The 15814-nt window shown below is 52.2% G+C and overlaps 2 protein-coding genes across 4 annotated transcripts; one reads left to right on the top strand and one right to left on the bottom strand.

The window, feature by feature from the left end:
- The first annotated feature begins 931 nt into the window (after window positions 1-931).
- MPI (mannose phosphate isomerase) lies at window positions 932-8569 on the top strand. Of its 2 annotated transcripts, XM_032342430.1 has the most exons (8): window positions 952-1077; window positions 1567-1694; window positions 2578-2778; window positions 3491-3632; window positions 3969-4151; window positions 6255-6428; window positions 7397-7599; window positions 7963-8569. In XM_032342430.1, the coding sequence occupies exons 1-8, from the start codon at window positions 1062-1064 to the stop codon at window positions 8179-8181; spliced, it is 1266 nt and encodes a 421-aa protein (XP_032198321.1). In that variant the 5' UTR covers window positions 952-1061; the 3' UTR covers window positions 8182-8569. The 2 variants fall into 2 exon arrangements, with proteins under 2 accessions (XP_032198322.1, XP_032198321.1); XM_032342431.1 differs by lacking the exons at window positions 7397-7599; window positions 7963-8569 and adding an exon at window positions 6895-7367 and having other exon boundaries at window positions 932-1077.
- Window positions 8570-9732: 1163 nt separating this feature from the next.
- FAM219B (family with sequence similarity 219 member B) lies at window positions 9733-15568 on the bottom strand. Of its 2 annotated transcripts, none has more exons than XM_032342435.1 (5): window positions 15270-15568; window positions 14971-15058; window positions 14191-14268; window positions 13732-13780; window positions 9733-12259 (listed from the first exon to the last, which is right to left on the bottom strand). In XM_032342435.1, exons 1-5 carry the CDS (start codon window positions 15481-15483, stop codon window positions 12095-12097), a joined length of 594 nt encoding a protein of 197 aa, XP_032198326.1. In that variant the 5' UTR covers window positions 15484-15568; the 3' UTR covers window positions 9733-12094. The 2 variants fall into 2 exon arrangements, with proteins under 2 accessions (XP_032198326.1, XP_032198325.1); XM_032342434.1 differs by having other exon boundaries at window positions 9733-12262; window positions 15270-15567.
- Window positions 15569-15814: the final 246 nt, after the last annotated feature.

Raw genomic sequence — 15814 nt, 5'->3', positions numbered from 1 at the left:
GCATGCAGAGCTCCAGGTGATTCTCTCTGTCTTGTGTGTGTGTGACTTGTGAGCAGCTCAGCCTGGAGAAGCAACTGGGATTTTGCGTCTGCAGGGAGGATCAGAGGAGCACCGAGCACTGACTGCCTTCCTGCACCTCACACCATCTCATCTCACTCTCCCACACACCTGTCAGGCTGATATTGTTATCTCCATTTTATAGAGGAAGAAACTGACACTGAGGTGGTTAAGGGCCTTGCATGTGACATTTACCATCATCAAGTATCAGTGAGTCCCTACTTAAATCACAGCAATTCTTTGCTACTGACTGAACTACTCAGTAAAACCTGACGTTCTCACAATAGCCTGCGAACTTCTGCCCACTGCCTTTCTTCTCTGACCACCCTACGTGTACCCTGCACCCACACACATGCTTACCCTGCTCCACACACACATTGGCCCCTCTGCTCTTTACTCCAGAATAGGACAGGCACATTCCCAGGTGCCCAAGTTCCCATCGTGGAGTCTTTGCTCAAGCTATTTCTTCTGCCAGAACATTCCTCCTCACCTCTAAGTCTGTGCTCAAGCCTTTCCTCCTCAGTGAGACCAAGACATTTAAAATTCTGCAAACAGCTTCCCACTCCCACCCCCCTTACTTTCTGTGGCATTTATCTTTCAACATACTAAATGATTTACTTATTTATTATACTTATTTATTTGCCCGTTTTCCCTTCACCAGAATGTAAGCTCTGTAAAGGCAAAGGGATCTTTGTCTTCTCGAATGTATCGCCAGCCCACGGCATTTTGCCAGTGCTCAGTAAATTTGTGTCCGTTTAAGGAACGAACGAATACTGAGACCCAGGACTGCGGGCGGGAAGTCTCTGGGCTGCTGGAGGCTCCTTCCTCGTGAGAGCTGGAGCCGGGAAAGGTGTTCGGAGTGCGGGGAGTGTTCTCGCAAGGCTCACGAGTCTCCAAGAAGACCCTCGAGGAACTACATTTCCCATGAAGCTCTGGGAGCAGTAGGGCCGCAGGTGCTGACGGGAAGGGCATACGTGCTAGAAGCCTGGGCCGGTACCCGGAGGATGGCGGTTCAGAAAGGTGGACTGCGGGCTGGGGTGCTGACGGGAACGTGGGGGTGGGTTGCGTCGCGGGGATCTTTCCCGACCTGATATGCCAGGTGGGACCCAGGCTTGTGACTCTGCGGAAAGACGGATAGGCTTTGGAGAGAGGAGGGGGCACCTGCGATAGGGATTGAGTCATTATTTCAGAGCTCGCAGGAGGGTCTTGAGGGGAGGAGCCGCGCGTGGGTCACTTCGAGACGGCGTGTCCTGTAATAGGTTCCTCCCGCTCCCTCCCCGTCCCTCCACGCAACTATCTTCCTCACGTCTGCGGAGAAGCCTTACTGTCCGCGTTACAGATGGGAACATCTCGCCTGCGGAGAAGGGTCCCAACAACCTACAGACCCCTTATTTGACTTTGTCCCCCAGACAGAACCCTCAGCCCGTGTCTAGTTTTCCCAGGACCGTAGGGTCAGGCCTCAGGAGTGGAGTGGAAGCTGACCCACTGTTTCTGCTCCCCTGTCCCCAGTATTCCCACTTTCCTGTACGGTGCAGCACTATGCCTGGGGGAAGATGGGTTCCAGCAGTGAAGTGGCTCGGCTGCTGGCCAGCAGTGACCCACAGGCCCAGATCTCAGAGGACAAGCCATATGCGGAGGTGAGACCCGGGTTGTATTTCACCTTATATATATTTTTTTAATTTTATTTATTTATTAGAGAGCGCAGAGTGTGAGAGAGCAGGGGTTGGGAGGGGCGGAAGGAGAGAAGCCTGGCTCCTTGCTGAGTAGAGAGCCCAAGGCAAGACTCCATCCCAGGCAATGACAGAGCCCCTGTATTTCACTTTAACAGCAGGTGAGCCTGCTGTATTTCAGGAACCCCTGTATTTCACTTTAACAGCAGGTGAGACCAGGGGATTTCTCCATTCAGAGGGCCTGGGGTAAGTCATGTGGATCAGCTGGGAGAGGGAAGCAGCAAAGAGGGAGGAGGCTATTCTTGGCTCATCAGATCCCAGAAAGTGATGAATCCAGATGGCAGCCCCAAAAGAAGAGAGTTTTTGTCATCATAGGCTGAGATTTCTGGTACCCTCTCCCCACCCCCCACCCTAAGAACTCTCAGCACTTACTGAATTTTAATTTAACCCTCTTGGACAATTAAAAGTTTTACTTTGACTAGCTTTTACATTTTAATAGCCCAATATATGTATTTTTCTTGCTCATTTAGGTGAGATAAAGCCAAAGCATAGTAAGGCCTCCACTTTTGAGATTGGAATAAGTGAATGTTGACACTTCCCATAGCCATCTGAGAGAGCTTTTTAGTGACCTTGACAGTGCAGGTGTCATTCTCATTGGACAGATGAGAACATTGAGACCAACTGACTAGAACTAACTAGCCCAGGCCTCCACATCTGGTTGCAGGCAGAGCCTGAACTGGGTCTCTGCACTACTGGTGTCATGGGGTCTGCTGCTTTCTTGTATGCCTGTGATTCAGGTTGGTGGTGCCAGGTTCTTCCTCTTTCCCTCTCAAGTTTCCTGTTTTTCCAGTTGTGGATGGGGTCCCACCCCCGGGGAGATGCCAAGATCCTCGACAATCGCATCTCACAGAAGACCCTAGGCCAGTGGATCTCTGAGAACCAGGACTGCTTGGGCTCAAAGGTCAAAGAGACTTTTAATGGCAAGCTGCCCTTCCTCTTCAAAGTACTCTCGGTTGAAACAGCGCTGTCCATCCAGGCACACCCTAACAAGGTATAGGACTGGAGTGGGGTGCAGAGGTCAAGGTACAGCAGAACTCATGTCAAGGCCCTCCGCCTACTTTTACTGCTGCGTTTTACTCCACCCACGCTGCACTCCAGCCCAAAGCTAAATCCAGGCCTAACGACTCCCAATTTAGCTCTGGAAGGCTGGATGCTGGTGACACAGGTTGGCAGCTAAGTCTGAGTGGACAGCTGACCAGCCCGTGTCAAAGAGCTGCTCCATGCCCTTCCCTGGGTTCCCCTCATGCAACCAGGACTATTCATATCTGCTGTTTTCCCCGCTGGCTCTCTAGGAGAGTTCACCTTCCAGAGCAGGGAAGTCATCCTAGCTGCTGCCTCAGCTCCTAGGCACTTATCTGTCCAAACTTCTCATTTCTAGAGGGCAGAGTAAGACCCAGGAAGACAGGGATATAGCCAGAGTCACACTGCTTGTTCATGTCCGAGCTTGGCTTGGTGTTTGGGCTTCCTGATTTCCAGTCCAGGCCTCTTAAAGTCTCCCCCAGATTTGGCCTGTGTTCCTGCCCTGGTTTGAGTGAACCCTGAGTTTCTACATTATGCCCTGACTGGGCTCATTGCTGAAAGTATGAAGCCAACTGCTGTCTGGCGACTGGGGAGGGTAGAGAGCAAGGGTCGGGTGGGACTAGAGTCCTGCTAGGTGATGACTGCACGTTGACCATCCTCCTCTTCCCCTGGCCACCCCACAGGAGCTGGCAGAGAAACTGCATCTGCAGGCTCCACAGCACTATCCTGATGCCAACCATAAGCCAGAGATGGCCATTGCCCTCACCTCCTTCCAGGGTTTGTGTGGCTTCCGGCCCATTGAGGAAATTGTGACGTTTCTGACAAGTAAGTTTGGGCAAAGTGCTAGAACATGCATACTGGGCCTACGATGCATGGGCAACCCCAGGCAGAGCTGGAACAGTGGCAGAGAACAGAGGCTAAGTGTCACAGGAAGTGAGGGGCTGGTTGGCCCGATGAATTCTTGAGGGGTGGGTCTGTGAGACCAGGCTCAGGTGTGCTTGCTGAGGCTGGTGCTGAGCAGTCGGTTTTCACCTCCGAGTTTGCTTAGCACTGTGTGGCTCCTTGGTGAGGGATGGGATGGGGAGGCCTCCTCAGACTTCCTGCTTCTTCGGGTTCCATCTTGTTGGTCCTGACATGGGCCCTGGCCTGGCCTTCCTGCAGAGGTGCCTGAGTTCCAGTTTCTGATTGGAGATAACGCAGCGGCACAGCTGAAGCAGAGCTCAAACAGTGACTCCCAGTCGGCATCCTCAGCTCTGCAGAGCTGTTTCTCCCACCTGATGAAGAGTGAGAAGAAGGTGGTAGCAGAGCAGCTCAACCTGTTGGTGAAGCGGATCTCCCAGCAAGGTGGGTGTGGTGGTCCTGGGTGCAGTGTCCTGTCCTGCCTGGCCCCAGCGCAGACACTAGTCCATGGAGCTTTGGCTCAAGTAGAACACCAAAATGGGCCTTAGATGACTTAGATGGGCTGTTAGCAATGGGCATTTCTTTCCGTCATTGTGGAGCAGGGCCCTCGGCTGAGTGCTGCTTCCTAACTGGCTCTAGAGGGCTGGAGACAGATGGGCCTGGACGACTTTTAGAAGGTATTACCACCTAGGCATTCTGAGACATACCTGGGGCCTACAGTTGCTCCCCGTGGCTGGGTTTGTACTTTGGGGCTAGAGAGCAGGAAGGGGACAAGGGAATCCTCATCTCCTTTTCTTGGAAGGCCTGAAGCCCAGAACTTTCAATCAGTAGATCTTTCCTTTTTGTGTGTGCGTGTGTGTGTGTGTGTGTGTGTGTGTGTGTATACACATACATACATACACACATTTCCTTAAATACCTGCTCTGTGCCCAACCTTGTGCTAACTAAGGAGAGTTCAGGAAATGACTATGATGGGTGTGGTTGTCACATTTGCATGGGAAATCAACGCAAGCAGTATAAACCAAGGCAGGAAGGGCTCTGGCTGTGAGCTTATGGGGTGTACGTGATGAGGCCCTGTCCCCTTCTCTAGGAGTTCCCGGAGCTCTTCTGGTTCTCTCTCTGCACATTTCGCCTGCTACCTCTGAGCCATAGAGAATTATTTTATCCAAGCATATCCTTTGTTTTCTTTTGTTTGTTTGTTTGTTTGTTTCGTTTAGTTTTTGGTGTTGTCTCTGCTTCCATGCATCCCCTTTGGGGCTTCTTGCACTCTCGACAGAACAGATTACTCTTGCCGGGAGCTCCCAGAACCCCTTGTTTCTAGCACCTGTGGGTCTGTATCATTACAGACACACTTGTGACAGCTGGGGTTTTCTCCAGGCTAGGGACTTGGCTCTTTGGTCTTTGTGTGTTTCCAGTACTTAGCACAGAGGTGGTATTCATGTCTTACTGTGAAGACTCAGAACCACCCTCCAATCCAGACCAGCTGGTTTCTTCATTTTGGCACTGACACATTCAGCTTTCATTTACTCATGCCCTCCCCACTTCTCTGCACACTCAAGAAATTTCAGCTCACCTCCCTGCCCTCCCCTCATTTCCAAAGCCTTCCCCCACTACTCTAGCCCAGGCTGAGGACACATTTTTGGTCCTGGGCATATTCTGCCTCTTGCTCTCTGGGGTGACCAACTATCTTGGTTTGCCTGGGACTTAGTGATTTTCTTTTTTTTTTTTTCAATTTATTTAAAAATTATTTTTAATAAACATATAATATATTTTTATCCCCAGGGGTACAGGTCTGTGAATCGCCAGGTTTACACACTTCACAGCACTCACCACAGCACATACCCTCCCCAGGACTTAGTGATTTTCTGAGACACAGTGCTTTCTGGGCTAATAAAGGGAAGGGCCTAGTCTGTCTGGGACAGTTGTTCACCCCATATCGAACTCTTGGGTTATCCCCTAATAGATCAAGTTCTATAGCAGTGGTTCTCAATCAGGGGACACTGGCACTTGTCTAGAGACATATTGTGGGTAGAGGCCAAAGATGCCCTGAAACATCCTACAAAGCACAGGACAGCCCCCATAACAAAGGATTCTTTTTTTTAAAGATGTTATTTGTTTATTTGACAGATAGAGATCACAAGTAGGCAGACAGGCAAAAGCAGGCTCCCCACTGAGCAGAGAGCCCGATTCGAGGCTCGATCCCAGAACCCTGAGATCATGACCTGAGCCAAAGGCAGAGGCTTAACCCACTGAGCCACCCAGGCGCCCTCTCCACAACAAAGGATTATCTGGCCCCAAACTTTAGCCCTTTCAGTGGCCAGAATAATGCTGGGCATATAGGCAGTCAGAATGGGGAAATGGCATCTGTATGGGCTGGAAGATCAAGGAAGGCGGGCCCCCAAAGGGTGGGGATGTGGCTGGGAGAACACACCCACCTGTTTCTGGATTTCCCTGGGCAGGGACTTCCCCAGGACTTTATGGCCAGGGTGGGGCTGTGAACACCACTGAGAGTTCCTAAGTGGCCTTGGGGTGCTCTGTGACCGTCAGTGGCTGCTGGAAACAATATGGAAGACATCTATGGGGAGCTCTTACTGCAGCTGCACCAGCAGTATCCTGGTGATATTGGATGCTTTGCCATCTACTTCCTGAACCTGCGTACCCTGAAGCCGGGAGAGGCCATGTTTCTGGAGGCTAATGTGCCCCATGCCTACCTGAAAGGAGGTGAGCCACACTTGGTTTTTTTTAAAAGAGTTTATATATTTGACAGATCACAAGTAGGCAGAGAGGCAGGTGGGGTTGGGGGTTGGGGAGTTGCGGGGAGTGGAGCAGGCTCCCTGCTGAGCGAGCCTGATGCAGGACCCGATCCCAGGACTCTGGGATCATGACCTGAGCTGAAGACAGGACAGGGGCTTTAACCCACTGAGCCACCCAGGTGCCCCTAAGATTTCATTTTTAAGTAATCTCTGTACCCAGCGTGGGGCTTGCATTCACAACCTGAAGATCAACAAGAGCCACATGCTCCACTGACTGAGGTAGCCAGGTGCCCCAAGGTGAGCCATGTTTTAGCAGCCAGCCCTATTATCAAGCCTTGCTTCCTCATTTAGATAAAAGGGGGAGGGGGACGTCAAAGAGAGACCTTTAAGGTCCCACCAGGTCTGACCTAGGCTTCCTGGGATGGGCTGGGTAGTGGCCAGTAGGGATGAAGAATGCCAGCTTAGTGCTGGACACTGCTTGAGTCTTCACACGGACCTGTGAGGTCACGATACTCTCCTGCTACCCCGTCTGCATGTGTGGGAACAATCTGAACCCAGGCTACATTGGATCAAGGCTGTTGTTCTTTCCCCTGCATCACCTTTGCCTGTCTGTCCTATCTATCCAGAAATTTTTGTGAGAAAATATATTTCCACAGAAAGGTGTCACATTTTGACTATTGGCTATTTATCTACTCACGGATAGGATTCTGTGGTAGAATAGTCTGGGGAAGGTTGGGGCTCCCCCAGGGGCTAACATGACGTGACCTACCACCTGTTCTTGGTATCTTAGCCCATTCTCCTGATGGTGCAGTTCACACATTTTTGCATAACTCTGCAGGGGGGTTCATGGCCCTCAGGTTGGGAGGCCCAGCCCTGGTGAGCCAAACTCCAAGACATCCTTCATCAGGTTAGCACATGACAACTATCTGTCCCCAGACTGTGTGGAGTGCATGGCGTGTTCAGACAACACAGTTCGTGCTGGCCTGACACCCAAGTTCATTGATGTGCCAACCCTATGTGAGATGCTCAGCTATATCCCCAGCAAGGACAGGCTCTTTCTTCCAACTCGGAGTCAGGAAGACCCCTACCTCTCTATCTACGACCCCCCTGTGCCAGACTTCACTGTCATGAAAATTGAGGTGAGTGGAGGGTGGTGGTGGCTATGGGGAGTATCTTTCGTATGGCATGAAAAAGCCTGTCAAGGGCCACAGTGCGGAGTACACCTGGGGCAGTGTTCCCTTTCTTTTAAGCACACTTGGATGTTGGGTGTCGGCGGGGGGGAGGGGGGGAGCACACATGACAGCCACAGCCACAGGGCCCGCCCAGTCCTCCTTGTACCAGGAACCAGACATGGGCCTCCATGCTGACAAGAGCCTGAACAGTGGGGGAGGTGGTGGCCATGCTCTCCCTCTCACTGCCCCGAGATTGTCCTGGGCCTCCCCCTTGCAAGCTGACAGGCACAGAAAACTAGCTGCACTATCCCGTTGTTTCTTCCTGCCCAGGTCCCCGGCTCCATCACTGAATACAAAGTCTTGGCAGTGGACTCTGCCAGCATCCTACTGGTGGTCCAGGGGAGAGTGACAGCCAGCAGTCCTACAGCCCAGACGCCAATCCCTTTGCAGCGTGGTGGGGTGCTTTTCATTGGGGCCAATGAGAGCGTCTCACTGAAGCTCACTGTGCCCGATGACCTACTGATGTTCCGTGCCTGCTGCCTGCTGTAAAGGCCACAGCCTTCCTGGCTCTCCCGACAGTTACTCTAAGTCCTGGCCAGCCTCTCCTCAGGCCCCGCTCCAACCCCGTCCCTGCCCTGGACTTGGGTATGCCCTTAAGAGCGGGGGTAGAGTAGTGAGCTTGAAAGTAGTAACTCCAGAGCAAGCCTTGGACAAACCATTCTTCTACTGGGAGGAGGGCCCCGGTGAGGACTATGACCTGAAACTCTGCTTGTATTCTCACAGTACCCGAGCCAGGCTCTTCTCAAGGCAGGAGGCGGCAGCTCTGTTCACAGCATTAGGCAGCTGGTAAAAATCTGTAATTTGTTCAGCATCACTCACAGCAAGAGGGTAGGTAGTTAATTTCTAAGAACAGGGTTCTGGCCCTGGGACTGCCCACTTCCTCAGCTGCAAAGGAGAGGAAAGAGTAGGCCTGTGGACTAATACTATTCATTGTCACCCTCTGGCTCTGTCAAAGCAATTAAAGGATCACTTGTGTTGAGGCTGTAAGAGCAGTCAGCCTTCAGCGTTCCAGTCCTTGAAGTGGGCTGATCGAGCCTTTCCTGGATTGGACATCCAGTTTTTGCTTTAATTCCTGCTTCCAACAGCTCCCAAGGTGAGTGTGTATGGAGCCCTTTAATAGGAACATATGGGAGGGGCAGCCCGCTTCAGCCTTAGTGGCAGAGCTTGCAGATGACCTCAGGTCCTGAAGACGTGGAAGGTGAATCTAAAGACAGGGAGTGCAAGATTCCTTGTTTTCACTTGGCCTCAGGGAAGGGATCAGCCCACCAAGGCCAGCAGGCTGGATCAGACCACACCTGTCCCTTAGGTTTGGCTCAGCGCTTTCAGGCTACAGTAGCAAAATGGAACACGCACAGACTGTATGCCTGCACAGCCAAAGTAGTGACTGGCCCTCCACAGAGAAAAGTTTATCAGTCATTTCTCTAGAACATGCTCAGTTGCTGTACACTGGGGATTCAGGGACAGGGTGATCCCATTTGTGTTGTGAAGAGAAACCTAGCTAGTTTTTCTAACCTGGCAGGAAGTGTACAGAACATCATCTCCCCGTGCTTACCCTCTAGACATGGATACGCCTCTGCAGGAGGTGGTGCAGCTGTCTGAGGTCCTGTCACCTCAGACTAAGCAGACCCCCAGGCTGTTCAGGCCTTCCTGCAGAGTAAGGGTTCCAACTGGCACAAAAGGATCCTATGGGTGGTTGCCCATACTAGACCCCCTGCACAAGGGAAATCTAGGCAAGTACATTCAGAAAAGTTCTGGCCAATTTGTTTTGGGTTTTTTTCTGGCCTCCAGATTTTCTTCAGCTAAAAACAAAAGATGACCTCACAAAAGGGTCTGCCAAAAGGAACACCATCTGGAGAGAAGTGCTGTGCAAAGTCCTGCTCCCTCCAATGGTGCTGGTCCGACAATGGTGCCCACCAGGAACAGCAGGGAGAAGGCGGGCCTAGGAGGAATGGCCACAACTGGGGCTGTGAGGGTCATTTCACAATTCAGAGGGCTGTAGTCTAGGCCTTGCTTTAAAATCCTATGGAACACAGACACAGCTCAACTAGCATGATTGTATTTATTCTTAAAAACTTCCAGAGCTGTAGAAGCCTAAGCCAAGAGTTCGCAGAGTACTCTGTAAACACCATACACGTATTCCTCTGTGAGGTTAACTGCGAGTACACCCCTCTCCCCCCAGGACACTGTCACCTGCAGATTACCCAGCTCTCTGAATTAAGGCAGTTTGGCTGTAGGCACCTTGGTGCCTTTACTGGTGACATTTTAGCCTGGGACCTCTGGCCCCAAACAACAGACCATTTCTACCCTGCCTAGTGGCCCTGTTCTGCAACTTTCCCCACAAAGATAATGTCTTCCACATGGAGTGGATATTCCAGTTCTGGAATATCATCCAGGAACAGATTCAAATACATCCATGTTGACTTAAAGTAATAACCATCTGGAGGGCCCTTGGTCTTGGGGTCCTGCTGCCCCCCTCACCCACAGCTGCTGCTAACTAATTCTGTTCTAACCAACTTCCCCACACAAATGTGGCCCCACTGGGCTTCGTGCCACCACCACCGTCTCTCCATACCGCCCTGCATCTGTGCCCTCTCTTCATGTGCACTCTGGCACCTCCAAAGAAACCATGACAGCCTGAAGACAGTCTCTGTGGAGCTGCCCTTGGCTCCTCCTATCTTCAGATGCCTGCAGGCATGAGCGCCAAGGGCTCAGCACATGAGGCACCTGTGTGGCACTGTAGAGTCCCAGTCCTGAAACCATCTGCATCCCCAATTCCCCAGACCCCAAAGTGCCTGAAGTGGCCTCCATCCCATTTCCCACCTGCTGTGATGCTACTAGATGAGAAAATGCTAACCATAGCCCTCTATACCATGTATTCTTCTCAACTTTCTATGATTTGACAGAAGCACCAAGATAGAGGCCAATCAAGCACTGACAGGTTACCCTCATCATCTGACCTCAGCCTTCCAATCACCTCATGGTGGTAGAACAAGAGTCCGTGTCAGCCCTCATTTCTCTAGATGCTGCAGGACATTGAATAAATCACCAGATCAGGCACTTCCTGTGTAGCACCCACACCCCAATCCTGACTACCACGCCCCTTGGGCTGGGAGCCGTGTCCACTCTCCTTCAGTTCTCACCACAGCTCTAGATGAGCTGTGCCTCCTCCGCCCCCAAAAAGAACCACTGAAAAATCTAGAGAGGACTGGTAGAGCAAGAGATACCATCTGGGATGGGGGTGTGATCACTGGGGGAGATTATGCCTGTCTCAGCTGTGCTCACACAGGGCTGAGGCTGGGGTGCCCCAGAGGTTTACTGTAAAGCCCAATCCTCCGTATCTAAGGGGAGGCCCTCTGCAATGGCCGATGATCTCAAGCAGGGGCCCAGGGAGCCAACACGCATCCCTCCCCCACATCCTGTGAGCCTCTGCCCACCTCAAAGCCCCACCCAGCCAGGTGAGTACACTTCTTACCCATTGCTATTCTCAAGTTTCAGAAGCTAAATAGGAAGGCACCTGACAGATCCCTGCCACTCCCTCTGCTGGTCACCCACACCTGCAGGCTTCCCAGCGAGCTCCAGTCCTTTCACCCAACCGTGACACTCAAAAGACTGGATGTTGAACTAACGAAGACCAGGAGAAGACAGACAAATAAATAAATATGTACGTAGCGGAGCAATTTTTCTCCAACTAGGGGTGGGCTGACCACAGTCATTAAACCCACCCAGACAGTTAAAGCCAGCTGGGGATGGTCCAGGTCCAGGGATTCTGGAAGCCTTGATCCTGCTGTGCCATCAAGCAGCGTGCTGTGTTCCCTGCCAAAGTCAAACAGGTGCAAGGGGAAGAAGGCCAAAGGGCCTTGCTTTATGCTTTCTTGAGGGCCTCATCATGGAGCCAGGAAGACCGAGCATTGTGGAATTTCTTAAACTGGTCCCAAATAGTTCAGCTATTTTTTTCAAAGGCTCCCAGCTGCAAGCCATAAAGTGCTATTTTCTGCTTCCATACACCACCATCCAACATAGCCAGGGCACAAAAGCTCTCTCTCTCTCTCTCCACAGAGTAGGACAAATACCAGTCAAGATGTCTGAAAGATTTCCTTAGCCAACTTTGTCACCACAAGAATCAGAATTCCTCTGTTCCTGCCCTTATTAAAGTGGTTTTTCCAAACTCTAACAGCAGAGGAAAACTGCAGAATTCCACCTATCACCCTATGGTCCAGATGGGGGCCTCTGGCCTTAGAAGCACCATATAAGGCGTTAGCTGCAGGTCATTGACCTTCCAAGAGGGTCAGTGCCTCCAGTGTTTCTGGGGATGACCGCACTCCCCACTGCACTCCGTGACCTAAGAAGGGCCCACAGGGCTCTGCAGGGCACGGTGAGCAGGGCCCGTCTTAGGGGGTTATGTCTACTGGAGAGTACAGGAAGGAGAGTCCCCAGGACAGCACCAGCAGCAGGAGCATGTTGAAGAGGCCATAGGCTTGGGAGGAATGAGGTCCAAGTCTTCATCATCTGGAATCTCATCAAGGTGATACCCATCCTGGAGCAGCTGCCGGCTCACATCCTGGTTCACCTGCTAAGAAGAGAAGAGGAGAGAACTATAAGCCACACGGCAAAGCAGAAATGACTGCTGCCTTAAAGGCAGACCTACATGCCCTTACCGGAGCTTGCTGTCCATGCTCCACCCTCAGGCCAACTCCATGTATCGCTGGACAACATGGGGAAGTGTCCCCACCCAGCACTGAGGGGCCCCAAGCAGCCTAAGCCAGCACCGTCCTGGCTGCTGTGTCATTAACCCCCAGGGGAGCTGTTCTCACTGAAGAATCCTAAGGCATCTGATGTAAATATCAGATTCCAGTTTATGTTTGAAAGTCAACAGCCTGACCATTCAGAACGACTGGTCCCTGTGAACACTGAGGAATATGGGACAGTGATAGCAGAACAATGGGGGAGAAGATGAGTTACACAGGATAAGGGTGGTGAGCAGCTTCATCCCCACTGCTGGTTAAACGCGTTAGCCTTTATGCCAGCAAAGCTTTGTTCTCTGCAAAGTGGAACCTGTCAGCCTTGCTTCACCAGTTCCACTGAGCAGAAGGAAATGGAGATCAGGAATAGTGTAGGACTTTCTCTGGCTCTTGGCTAATTTTTCTTTTCTTAGTTTAGTCTTAGATACCCAGATATTCGAGGAGGATGTAATTTACAAACTGCTTCTATTCTCTTTGGCAAAAACTCGAGGGGTGGCCAAGGGTTTCCAGAACAAGGAAAACACCAGTGGCGTTCAGTCATGTCTCGAGCACTCTGCCTCTATCTAAGGCAGTCAGCTGCACATGCCACACATCTTTCCATCCCTATGTCTCTGGGACCGTCACTCTGGAAATGTGTGCAAAAGGCCAGCCCACTGGTATCTCAGTCTGAATTCCCACTGAGGGAACTGAAGGAACACAAGTTGTTTGGCCTGAAGAAAAGCTTGCTGGATGGCCGCCATGGGAGGGATGGGAATGTTGATCACAAATAAAAGGCAATCAAAGGAAGGGACACTGGAATTACTGGGTGATACTGGAGGGCAGGCGTAGGACCACTCACTCTATCCTCTAGGAGACACTTCAAATTAATAAGGAAGAATTCTTAAAGAGCTACCTGAAGAAGGAATTTGTGTGTGTTTGTGTCTGTGTGTTGGAGGGAAAGCAGGCAGCAAGGCTTCCTGGAGAGAGTTAAGTACTCAGTTACAAGAAGCATTCAAGCAAGCAGAGGCTGGTAAACACTTAGGTGGGATTTCTCACAAGGATTCCTTTTCTAAATGGTTGCCTGGGCTAGAAGACTTGTGAGGTCCTTTGAGCCCTAAAGATCTATGGTCTCTTGGATTTTCAACAACTTTCCTCAGACACCTATACCTCTGCTGGGGGAGTAAGGCAGAAGAGAAGATTGGAGAACAGACCGGAAGTCTGGCACAGTGCCGTGCACACAGCAGGCACAAGACAAGCATTTGGCAGTGGCGGTGACGCTGCCTGCAGCCTGGCCCCGTGCAGAAAGGCGCTCTGGACTTGCCTCTGCAGAGGAATACCCGGAGGAATATCTGGATTCCAGCTCCCCATCACTAGGAGAAGAGGAAAACAGTCAGTTCAGGGGGATGCCTGTGGAGCTCAGCTGAAAATAACGAGGTGGAGAGCATGCAAGGGGGTCCTGAGGACTTGTGAAACAAAGACCATCACAGAACTCAAGCCCAGAATCCGTCCTGAGTACCACAGGCTCTTTCCATTGGCTCCAGCAGGGACGGGGTCACTGTCACAAACAATGAAGCTGTAAGAGGGGAGGATGATTCCCCCACACAAGGTTAGTGCTCCAAATCGAAGGGCAGCATGAGCACCTGAGCCCTCTAACCCAGCTATCCTGGGAAGGGATAAGGCCCTGAAGAAGACTGCTCTGGAACATGCATGAAGGGTCTTGGGCAAGATCTGCAGTTTTACCCGTCACTCCCCAAGGGATATTTTCAAGGAGACCACTCACCTGTCAGAGTCGAGGGACACCAGGTTTTCATCTGGATTCTGACTAAGGGCAGTATAGCCCTTGTTAAACTTCACTGACCTGAGGGTAGACAGGGAAGAGACCAAGCATAGATGAAGCAACAGTTCACAGAGAAAGCCAGAGTCCTTGCCCTTATGGAAAAAGGACTGACTGTAGTACGCCTGTCTGGCCTTCCTGTCACACAGCCACTGCGGCCTGCCCTGTATCCCGCGGCAGCGGCTGGGAATATGCACTTCCCCACACCACTCCCCCTACTGCTCCTGAGGAAAAGCACACCTACTCCTCCCAGTAGAAGGAAAACTCCCCCACTTCAGCTTAGTTTAACACAGAACAGAAAAACTGCAAGTCCTGGGGGCAAATCTCTTCTCGAGTTTGAGCTCTTACCTATAAGAGGCTCTGGGAAAGGTCTCGCTCAGCCCTCAGACTTTACCATTCTGTTGAAAAAGAAATACAGCACTGGCTGTTCCCACACTGCTTTCTAATTTCACTCCTAGCGAACCCAGCCACTGTGCTGCTCCCAGACAATGATCCTATCTATGCACTAACAAAACTGTTATTCCAAAGCCCTTTTCTTGACATCCTTACATCCTTAAAGGAAAAAAAAAAGGTCATTTCTCATCCCATTTTAAAATAGTGAAAAAGACGGGTTGGCGTCAGGTGAATCACTAGCTTGGTCTTAAAACGGGAGAACTGTCTCCCAGCCTGAGGACCAAGGCCTTTTCTGGAAATTGCTTGCACAGAGGAGGTGGCGCCTGCTGAGACCTTTTCGCTGAAGAGTCGGGGCGGTTCGCCGAGGCCCCCAGTATGCCTTTTCTCCGAAGAACAGCCTTGGCCAGATCCCGATGCTTCTCTGGAAGTAAAAGGGCCCGGGTCAGGGGGGTCTTCCCCACTCCGCCGTGTCTCCCAAAATGCCAGGAGCCCACTTTCTCCGAAGAGATTTTCGGGGACGGGACCGGGCTGCAGCTCCCCCTCTGGGGTCGCCCCGGCGGGACTCCAGAGCCTGCCCGGGGAACCACGTAGCCCGCCCAGGCAGAGACACCCCCCCACCGGGCCGCACTCACGCAGCTTGGCCTGAATGGAAGGCGCACGCGTCACCATGTACGGCCCCCTCTTCTCCACAACCGCCGGGAGCCGCTCCCCCAGTCGGGTGACTCCACTGCCGCTTCGCCCGAAAGGCAGCCCCGTAGCTCCCGCTGCGCAGTCCAGGGTCCCGGCGGGGCGCGGTCCCGGGGTAGACATCCATACCCCGGGCCCGCTGGGATCCGCGGTCGCCATGCCCTGGCCACGGCCCGCCGCGACGCAGAACCCCGCCTCTTGGCTTACGAGTAGTGGGCAGGGAGGGAGGCGGTCTTTTCTGATAAAGATGGCGGCGCGCAGGCGTGGGCCGTGTCCGCCTAAGCTTTCCGGGCCCGCCTGCAGAGGGGAAGGCACAATTGTTCCGCACTCCCGGGGGCGGGGCACTTTCAGTTCCGGCTTTTGAGAGACGCTGCGGTAGTTGCAGTCGGCCGGAACCTGGGCGTGTCGAAGGCAGTTCGGTGTCCAGTGGAAAGAAAATATCGATATTTATGCAGGGCCGTGGCTGCGCGCGCGCTGGGCGAATCCCTTT

Source organism: Mustela erminea, chromosome 5, assembly GCF_009829155.1.
Source record: "Mustela erminea isolate mMusErm1 chromosome 5, mMusErm1.Pri, whole genome shotgun sequence".
Lineage (NCBI taxonomy): Eukaryota > Metazoa > Chordata > Mammalia > Carnivora > Mustelidae > Mustela > Mustela erminea.
This window is presented reverse-complemented; position numbering and strand designations above follow the sequence as displayed.